This window comes from Pocillopora verrucosa, chromosome 5 (genome assembly GCF_036669915.1).
Source record: "Pocillopora verrucosa isolate sample1 chromosome 5, ASM3666991v2, whole genome shotgun sequence".
NCBI classification, from domain to species: Eukaryota; Metazoa; Cnidaria; class Anthozoa; order Scleractinia; family Pocilloporidae; genus Pocillopora; species Pocillopora verrucosa.
The window spans coordinates 3,515,663-3,526,375 of record NC_089316.1 but is presented as its reverse complement, the minus strand read 5'-3'; the positions used below and the strand labels follow the sequence as shown (position 1 = coordinate 3,526,375).

At 39.6% G+C, this 10,713-nt stretch overlaps 1 protein-coding gene across 1 annotated transcript; it reads left to right on the top strand.

Moving 5' to 3' along the window:
* Window positions 1-7,571: 7,571 nt before the first annotated feature.
* On the top strand, window positions 7,572-9,602 carry LOC131770440 (zinc finger protein 503). The gene is given in 3 exon segments (XM_059086153.2): window positions 7,572-7,746; window positions 7,749-7,841; window positions 7,990-9,602. Coding segments are annotated over 3 exon segments (1,362 nt in total). The 5' UTR covers window positions 7,572-7,689; the 3' UTR covers window positions 9,202-9,602.
* The last annotated feature ends 1,111 nt before the right edge of the window (window positions 9,603-10,713 follow it).

Here is a 10,713-nt window from a genome sequence, read left to right as displayed (position 1 = left end):
GCTTCATTTTCAAATCAAGAGCAGTGTTTATCACTCAGACAACAGGTCCACATGTCAAACAGTCCCTTCTGACTGAAGGGTGTAAATAATCTTACAATAAATCTAGGTATCTAGAACATTACAAATTAATACATAACCACAGTTAAACCTGTATTAGGACAATCACCCACGAGCAATCGGCGAACCGCTTAATACAGGTTTAACGCTAAATATAGGTCTGCAAAGAAAAAGAATAAAATGAGAAACGAACAGAGCCCATTACCTTGATCCTGGATACGATATAAAAAGACGCCTGTCCATAATTGACCTTATATGTACAAAAACTCCCTCAATAATACTACTAACTTTTGATTTCAGGAGAAAAACATGGATTTAATTTCCCTTGAGAGATTATTATATTGTTATCTGGATATTTTTACTGTCAGTTGCTCAATACAGTAGTGAAAAAAAATTACAATAAGGCCGTTCACTCCAAGGTCGACCGCGACCGCCTTGGTAGAGGGGACCGCTTAATGGAGGTGAAAATTTACAGTGATTTCGGGGCCAAATAAGTTCGGAACTTTGACAACCGACCGCTGACACCAGGTGTGATCGCTTAATACGGTAATGCTTAACACAGATTCAACTGTGCATTGTTTGATTCAGAGTTGAAAGTTGTTTCACAGGAAATGGAAAAGGCGGGGCTTAAGGTGGAGCTTGTTGAAGTGAATTAAGACTGGCGGCAGAGAGGGAAATGTCAGGATTCTGAGAGTTGATTTGAAATTCACACATAGACATTTACCAATACGTAGCTTGACAATACAGAACATGCTGCTCTTAGCACTTGAACCGAAATAAAGATCTTTTGCGGACATAATAAAAATGTTTAAGGGTTTGATTCAAATCTAAGCAAACTTTTTGGCAGCACTGGGAATTCGTTAATACATGTAGATTTAACTTATGGAGAGGTATGCTTGGCATAAAATCTGTCGTGCGAATCCGTTTTCTGGAAAGATTCACTCAGAAATATTGATATCTCGTTGTTTCATTTACCGATGTGGCACCGTGTAAATCGGAAACTGATAACTTCACTGTATTGAAAGACTGGGAACTGCGTGGCTCCGTTTAGGGCCAACCACTTCAATTTATCTCTTCGCTGTCATTCGAAACTCACTTACATTTTCTGGATAAACGTGACGAGGAATAATTTGTAAGTCCATTACCTGATTTGATATTGGAGTTTTGCTTGATGAGAAAGGTCATCAAGTTACTTACATGACAATGGGGGGTGGGTGAATTAAAATGGTTGTAGTGTCTCTGGCGATGGAAATTGCTTGTATCTGTGACTCAATTATAGAATGTTGCATCTTAATTTTTTTTTTGAATTTTCCATTGTGCAACCCATTTAATCATCATAATTCGTCCAAAAACACATGTGTTTCCTCTTTGTTGTCCTCCTCCAGAGTATCATTGTTAAATGTTTGATCGATTTCAGTACGATACTGCGTCTTAAAACAAAACATGAGTCTATATATTAAGGTTTATTTCTTTGAGTTGACCAGCGATAGAGCAATGACCAGTTACTGATTAAAGGAAGAAAACGGGATTTCTCTGATATGCAAACCTAGTGATTTGTTCACTTATTCCTCTCCCTTTACACGCTTTGTAATACGATGCTCTGATCATAAAATCTCTCTTCTGTCTGTGTACACTTTGTCCTCGTTTATTTGATGGGAGAATTAGGTAATCGCATCAAGATGACACCTCCTGGACTGATATGAAATGTCTGGTGTTATCAAACTGTTTGGGGACATTCTGGAAAATCGGGAACCATGTCTCATTTTCATAGCACAGTGTAATTTTCATGACACGCTGAACAAAACATTCCGTGACAATACTTCCATACACCTACTAGAAACCATCGTTGTTGGGGAATGGGGTTTATTTAAGGACAACCGAGGTATAGCATTTCAGCAACATCTTTGAATGTGTTAAGCGTTTGCAGCTGCCAGTTTTCGTCAAGGTCGTCACTGATATCAGAAGAGAAGAAAATTCACATCTGGTATTCGGACTTTTTTCTTTTCTAATTATAGCACAAATGTGTTTTGTAAAGAAGAAGATCTAGAAATTTTTAGGCATTTTCGAATTTGTTTCACCTGCCTCATGTTTTCCTAATAAGCCTCGCAGTTTGCAGTTTAAACGAATTCAAAGCCGCGACGAAACAGATTTCAATTGCTATGTTATTTCAAATTACGAATCGTCGGTAGGTATCCAAATTAACACTGTGAATCCAAGTGTTGCACCCTGTGTAGCAGTTGGGATTTTATTCAGGAAATAAAGGCTCTGAACGACCTTAAATAAGAGGTTCGTCGTTGTTCACTGCTGTTCTGGCATGGTTGAAATTTGCAAATTTTGATCTACGCTAGCACGTCCATGGAGATATTGAAGAGTAAATGCTTTGTATCAGCAGAAAAATCATCTGAATTGAAGAAGTTGGTGAGTATGTTCATCTCCAAATCAGAAATATTGAAAAAATTACCAAGTTTGTTTACGTATGTTTTCTTGATAACTTTGCAGTTTATGTTTAGCCTTAGCGGTTGTTAGAGAGCTAAAGCAGCTTTTTCAAAGCATTAATTATACAATTCTGTACATCAAAATAAGAAGGAGAGAAAACCCGAATGAAAAGGCTATGAATATAATCTTAACAGGCAAACAAAGCTTGATAAACACGAGTCCAAATCTGTCGGTTTTCGCTAATGAACCTTCTTAAGTAAATAAACAGGTGTTAAGGAAAACATTTGAAATTAAATATAAAGCCAACGCAGAGAGGGAATACACATGTTTTTGAGGGGGAAACCTGTTTTTTTTCCTCTAGTCCGCTACAACGGCTTAGGCATTCGAGAAACTCATTCATGCTACGATGGATTGTAGGCGGATATTATCATAAGCAACTCTTTCAAAGACCCGATTCGCTCATTTTACTGGAATGCCAAAGGAAGCTTTGGAAAAGCCTCTTTAATCGATATCGTGAAACGGATTAGATGGAAAGGAAAACGAAAAGTGAAGTCACAAAAAGAAAAACTAGGATACTCCAACTTTTAATAATTCGCGTTGCAGTTTTTTCCTCCCACACGGGCGCCTGCTGTGCTTTTTTGCAAAACCAAACAACGCAGAGACGATTCTAGTCATCTACAATAATCCACTGTAAAGTTCATCTGCCCCAGCTTACTTTAACTTGTCATTAATTTAGCCAGCAGTCAGAATTAAGGAAAAAAGATTTACACCATAGCGCACGCCATTATCTCAAATTCGTAGTCGTTGAGTATGGTTTTCTTCACGTAATGTTATGGGCGTTCAAGGCACTTCCAATCCGCTTCAGCGGAAAACCATTTGCGCTCCCGCTGATATAAGCTGTCAACACCAACTCATCATTTTAAGTGACATATGTCAAGTAGAGCGATCAGGTTTGCACTCTGATCGGTTTTCCGTTTATTACGGGCTCCTTTTAGCGGGTCTTTGAAAGAACCATACATCATGTTCGATATTGTAGAGAGCGGATCTGGGAAGCTTTAACTGAGTATCTTAATTATGCCACTCTGTGCTTTTAGTGTTTTGCAATATACAATAAAGTCTCACATTACACGCGAAAAGCTTCGCTCTAATACAGTTTCGATTCCATAATTTTGGCCTCTGTGGGTCTCCATTGCTTGACGCTTGGAAAAAATTACAGAATTACAACCGTTAATACAAAGTTTTCATTTGGGTTTTGTTTTTGGTTTCTCAACATCAGTCATCACTTCGGATCAATGTATCAGTTCATGATTAATTTGCATCCCTATAAATGACCGATTGAACACAAACGCAACTGTTACTCCAGATAAAAAGAGAGGAAATAACATGCTAAACACAAAGAACAAGATCATTTCGGAAAATGACTTCGGGCTAGTATGCGTCTATTACACTCAAATTCAATTTTGAAATACCTCCAACAGGCGCATTTTAATCACGGTAATATTGTACTGCACTATTTTTACATTGATTATCCCCGAGAACTATTTGCTGGCGGTACAAATTGACAAGATCCATTGGAAGTTGATTGATTTCGGCAAAAAATGATGAATGTCTGAGCCGGACAAGATAAAAATCAACACGAGATGGCATATTTAGTGAAAACAACTACAAGGGAAGTATTAACGTTTGAAGATTAGTATGCCTGCAGTATAATCCATGGTTTTCGTCTTCGGGTGCATATCTGGGCGGTGTATTTTGTGACCTGTCTATAACCCGATCCCACCCATCCATCAGCCGAACACAATAACTTATACAAACATCTTGTCAAGTAAGTTATTAATACTCAGTCGGTTTCGATCAGTTTTCAAAGCAGCAACCCGCCCACTACTATAAGAAAGCCCACGCAATGCATGAGTGAAATATTGGCACACTGGGACTCTCACTAGTCACCCTCGATGCAGTATTACAGCTGCTTCCGATTGTCAATTGGATACGATTTTGTTAGAGAACACGGGAAGTAGTGTAATTGCGTAAATTTCAGAGCACACAGGCTTTACGTTTCTATTCAACTCTCACTTTTACGATAAGTGGCTTGAGGGTTTCCAGCTTGTAGCATTGGACAACCATCTTAGAAGCTTTTTTTATAACACCGGAACTATGTTAAAACATCAAGCCCTCCCAAAAAGTAAAAACAGAAAAGAAAATATGTATATCTTCCACGCCTGCGGAACGTGCCGATTGAGCGAGAGCGGCGCGGGAGGACGCGCGAAATAAGTTTTAATTTTTGCTTTGAGAAAACAAAAAAACCAGTTATAACCTCAGGTGAAAATTAAAATTCACTGAATAAAACTGAATAAATTGGTGACTGGAAAAACAAAGTTTATTTGAATTGAACGCAGTAAAATTCTAATTGCTCACAGAGCTTGTATCATTCGTTTACGAATTGGATTAATTTTCCCTCCGCACGAACGAGAAAAATAATGAGGTGCCGCACAAAATTATCTCGTTTTCATTTCGTCTTCCCTTGTGTGAGATATTTGAAAACGTGTAAGCGACTGTTGAGTATTCTTATCTCTCCTTTTTTTTTTATTTTATCATATCTCATGACCGAAAACTGTGGGTAGCTAGATACAACTTCGAGGCTAGTATTAAAAAACTGTTTTGAAACCTTTAATTAATGCTATACCAAAATATGGCAGAAGGAATTTGAATAGAAGTAGATACAAGCACCCATGAGAATATCATTTATAGATCTCTTGTACTATCTTTTTTGATCTCCATGGACGACACATGCAAATATCGACAATCTGCATGCGCCTATCGCAGAAATTACCTTTACGTAAGTCTGACAAACAGTGGGCGTGGCACCTTTTTCTTGCGTGCTGATGACGAGCAGCTGGAAGGGGAAGGAAAATAATAAGGTAATGTTGAGAAATTACATTGCAAAATCGCGAGATTTTCCCTTCAAGTATTCGATATTGGCCGTGTTATAGCCCTTGTGTTAGTTGAGTACAAGGAAGGCTCTTGCGATTAGTTTTTATTCTTCCTGTCGCCAAACACCCAAGAGCATTTTGTTTAGTTTGTTGATATGCAGACAAGTTCTACGGGGCACTTGAGAATCGGCTGACATTTCCGCCTAAAATGACAGGTTCTTGAGCGCGGCACTCTTTTATCTTGTTTTGGTACGATCAGTCACATTGAAGAGCGCCAAACATCTTAACGCCTGACAGCTCCAGGCGCTAATGAGCTATTTAAGTAGAAGAAGCTTTACAAGACACGTCGTACAAGAATTAATTACTTTGTTGGGTAGGGTGGTTTTCGATCAGCTCCGGGTTCAATTTATGGGCAAAGCCGTGTTCATGAACTTTGACGAGTTATTACGAGTGCTTTTGATGAGTTTGTTTGATGGCGTATTAAACTCAATAAGATGGACGCGTGATCTTTTGCCGAAAGGGGGTTGTGTTTTTTAGTCCTAATGAATGCCATGACGTGCGGACGGACCTTTGACAGTTATGGCGGCGGCAATTGTTTGTTTTCGATAACTATAGATTACCTGTCAAAAACGGAATGAGTTCTGACTGTGAAAAACAAATTATCCAGTGCTTTTGTTTGCATTGTAAAAGCTTTTCACCACTTCAATATATTGTCCCACATAATATATGTTATGTCAAAGCTACCCGCAAAATTCTTTTGTCGCGGGGATTTGGTAGCTTTTTAATGGAATGATTTGATGAAAAAACCACAGAGCGGATGAAGGAAGAATGTTGTGTTTTTTTTCTCTTTCAAATAAAAGTTTTGTTTGATCAACGGCTTATTTTGTAAGCGACAAAGTTCTCCTTCGACCCTTGTTCCTCTCCTCGCCAAGAATCTTTTCTCGAGACAGCCCATCATTTAATAACTTCCCGAACGCATTTTTAATTTTTTTATCTCATAAAATCATCTGCTTTTATTTGGGGTCCATGCAAACACTCCTACTCGCTGTTTATGAGGGGTATTGTGAAAACGCTCCCAGCTGTCGAAGATCTGTTCCCGATGCCATCTTGACGTCCCTCATTCGGTCAAATGAAGGAAAGCTAGGTAAACAGTACAAAATGCCACACAATTCTCATAAAGAATGAAAATTAATGCAGTTATCGGCTGAGCCCTCGATCGGTCACAAAAGCACAGAGAATTTTCATTTTCGTTATTTTAAGCTCCTTAAGATCTGTTATCGCTTCCAGTAATTGCTTTTATTAGTCGTGGAATTAATTATGCAAATACAGGCGTTAGGAAGACTGTGTTTTGCGTTGTTTTAGAAAGCAATATTGCCAAGGTTAGATCTTGAAATGAGTTTCCCGGTGGCCGGGAAGCCTTTGTTGGTTTAATAACAATTTTTGAAGGATGTGTTATTACAAGTCGTGGCGGTCCTTTGGCGAAGACTAATAGTTTTTCTAAATGTTCAGTCAGGCATTAGGTGTTACTTGACAGAGCCGTCAAAGCTATTAGACATGTCAACACATTATCTAATCTTATTCATAATCTCCGAACGCCTGTAGCCGTGATTGATGGCTCGATAAGATAACACTAAGATGTGTCATCGGGATCAAACAGTGCCGAACAGTAAACATGGCTAGGAAGGTCCTTGTCCCTACAGCGTACGAACGTCAATGCGACGCCAAAACTACCAGTTGTGCTCGAGCTCCCACCGAAACCTCTATTATCTGAGCCTCTTCTAAAAGAACAATGACACAAAAGCGTGATTTTGAACACACAACGAACACCAAGCTGGAAATTGACAAGTTTTACACAACTCACTTCAACACATATCTCCAAACAATACGTGACAAAAATAATTGACGAAGATTGACAGGTAGATTGCTTCAGAGCAGCGCGTTGACACACTATGCGATCCACTACTTAATTAACTCCTGTGCTCTGATTGGCCAAACGGCAAATCATCAATCATATCTTATATAGCCAATTACTTTGATGTCCAAGGATGACAACTTTGTCAGTTTGATTATCCAATGAAGGAGTGAAATATCGCTAAAGACGCGTTTTGATTGGATGGCGGCAAATGTTCTCTAATCTAACCAATTCATTTACGACAGAAGAGCGCACTGGCTTTGTCTGTAGTCGGCTCGTTTCTTCTGTATCTACACCTTTCATTGTGTAGTATTTAATATTTCAGAAGGTCTACCGCACACACACAGACCAGATATGCCGACACGAACACTCGCTCTAAAAGCAACAGAGTCTTCGGCAGAGATATCTCGTTTCTAAGCAATCGAGTTCCACTGGAGGCTTTACAAATGTTGACGCAAAGTGTCTCAAAGTGTAATCAAGAGTATATCCAACCACTTCCATTCAAGGTACCTAGCTCGATATTTTAAAATATCTCACCGAGGTTTAATAGATATCGAGTTATGCCCAGCCAACCCTTGGTAAATTTATGATTAATTTTTACGACTTACCTTTTTAACTCAAGCGGTGTTATTTCATTTTTTTATTGACTGTCAGGATGAAGACCAAAAGAAATCTCCTTTGGCCCTGCTAGCGGCGACTTGTAGCAGCATTGGCAAAACCGAGCCATCAAAGGAAACAGCAGAAGATAACGCATCTCGAGACCGAAAGATAAGCGACGACGAAACCAGATCTTCCTTCAAACCGTACAAACACACCGCCGGCGAAAAAGTCGACGACATGAACAACGAAAAGGCAGGTTTTCGAGCTCCGAGTAAGGAAAATAATACCTCTCTTTCGCCTGTTACGAGCGGCAAAGAGGAACGAGTGAAAAGTACATCGCTTCAGTACCCGTCGAGCGATGACAGCCAATGTGGAAACCACTCCGCGTCTCAAAATAGGGTTTGTGGTATGTTTCTTGATCCAAGCCAACAGGCCTTTGGCGTTCATTCATTGCACAAAGACTACGGTGCTGGTTGTGTCCATCCAGCATCAATTTTGCCGTTCAAGACCGGAACTATACAACCTTATCCCATGCCAACAGGGCAAGATCCAGTCTCTCCTAGTCTTAAAACCCATGGTTTGGCATCGTCTATGCCGCTCAATTTCCCGACTAGTTTTCCTCAATGTGGCTGTGGCTATTGCTCTCCGCACCCTGGGGACGCATCCCCAGCGCTGAGCAGCATCGGTGCTGGACGACACCAGTTCCAACTACATAGCCCGGGAAGCACACCTTACATGGACTATCTTCAAAGAACTGTGTGCCGTGATGTGAATTGTACGAACTGTAAACCGCAGTTTTCGCCGTATGCATTTCCAAGTTCTATGCCACAGTGTGGACCCCACTGTACGCAGTGCGACAATGTCAAAACAGAGCAAAACCTACAATCGTCTTTTTCATGTTTTGGATACCCACATAGCATGGCCCTGTACAAACCTGGTACAACGGACGAGGCCTCCCCGTACGTCTGTAACTGGGTGGCGGGGAGCAAACACTGTGGAAAATCGTTCACAACCTCGGAAGATTTATTTCAACATCTGCGAACCCACACTCAGGCTAGTACGCAAGGAAGTTCACCATATGCACAAACGAATTGTAACATTCACGGATGTCCATGCAAGTTAAGAACAAGTCCATTACAGTCGAACCTACATTCCGCGAGATATCGACCCTATTATTATAAGCCACCGGTATTTCCACCGGCCCCCACAAGTTGCTATTCACCGTATCCACTACATGCTTACGAAGCGCACAGACTTTTCAAATGAACGATGAAGAAAAATAGCTGGCTAGTTTGGAAATTATGCATTTGAAACTTGTAAAAAAAGTACGTTCTTTATTTGTGTGAAGTCAATGACGAGTGCTTGTATGAATTTGGAGTTAGCGGAAACTGTTCTGGTGATTCTAGTGATTTTTAAACAAAGGCGAAACAGAGCACTCGAGATGCTAACTGTTGTATATGAGGAAATATGGATGGTTTGGGTGTTAATAAGGATATATTTTCCCGTATTCTTTCGCGGATATTATTGTTGGTTTAATGGGAGAATAATTCTAGCACTTAGAATAAAAAGCTCAATGGTTTCGGCGACAACCATTCGGCGCGCAAGTGTAAAGTTTGTAAGATAAAGGGAAATGCGTGTACTCAATGAATAAAACATGTTATTTTAGGTTAAAAGCTGTCTCGTTTGTTTTGCTTGAGAAAATAAGAATTGCGTTTATCTTTTTCAGAATCTTTTTCGCTCGCCGCTTGTACAGTTTTCTCGCTCTTGAGAGAAATATAGAGGCAAAATGCCTGTGACTTTATCTTCATAATTGAAACGACCGCGAGAGATCTTACTTAAGAGCATCAAAGATAAAACTATCATGATAAACGTGGTAATTTCTAGATAGCGGTTTTTTCTTTGCGCTGCAGGGCATTTTGCTGGAGACAGAGAGTTTGAACTTTTCTTTTTTATTCCCGAACAAGTCTTTTCAATGTTTGATTGACAGGGATAAGTTTCTGTCATTAGCAACTGATCACATCTGAAATGACAGTTTTGACAGGTCAAAAGGAAGCGGTGACTTAAAAGACGATTTCATGAGTTTTGCCACATGTCCAAATAGTTTTCACAAGGGAGTTCAATTTTCGGTTTGAGGGCGAAAACGGCTATTACCTTTATTTATTTATTCTCTCGTATCTTAGCACACGTTTGGCACAATATCGATTACAAGCTGTCAATCAAAATGTCCATATTGTGCTCGCCTACTGCGAAAACCAATCTTGCTTTGTCGCTTCTTAGGAAATGAACTGTCACAATTTCGAATCCTAACTAAAAATTAAATGAATATTTTCAAGTTGATCTATCTTAATGAGATAACATTAGCGACTGTAAATCACCTTTACTTAAAACAAGACCGCTTGTCCAACTTGTCAAACAAGTCTAAGAAGATCGTGCAGAATTTGGCAGGTTATCGCGATACCGCGTTTCGAATGAGAAATGAAAATTGCTTTGGGGGAAATATAAATGTACCGTCGTCTGACAAATGCCTCAGCGAGGCGTTATCAATTTTATGAACACGATAGAAAGGACAGATCTTTATCTAAAAGTGGTTTCTTGATATGGATCAAGTTTTAGTCGATTTGCCACATCGTTTTGTAATGGGTTCTTTATTCGTATGAAAATGCGGTGGCTGTTAAATCGCGTCGATCAGTATGATCATGGAAATTGCTCGAATTTTGTACATACTTTATAGAGCCAATTTAGATCGACTCTTCGACAGCTGAGTTGTAAAGCTGTCAT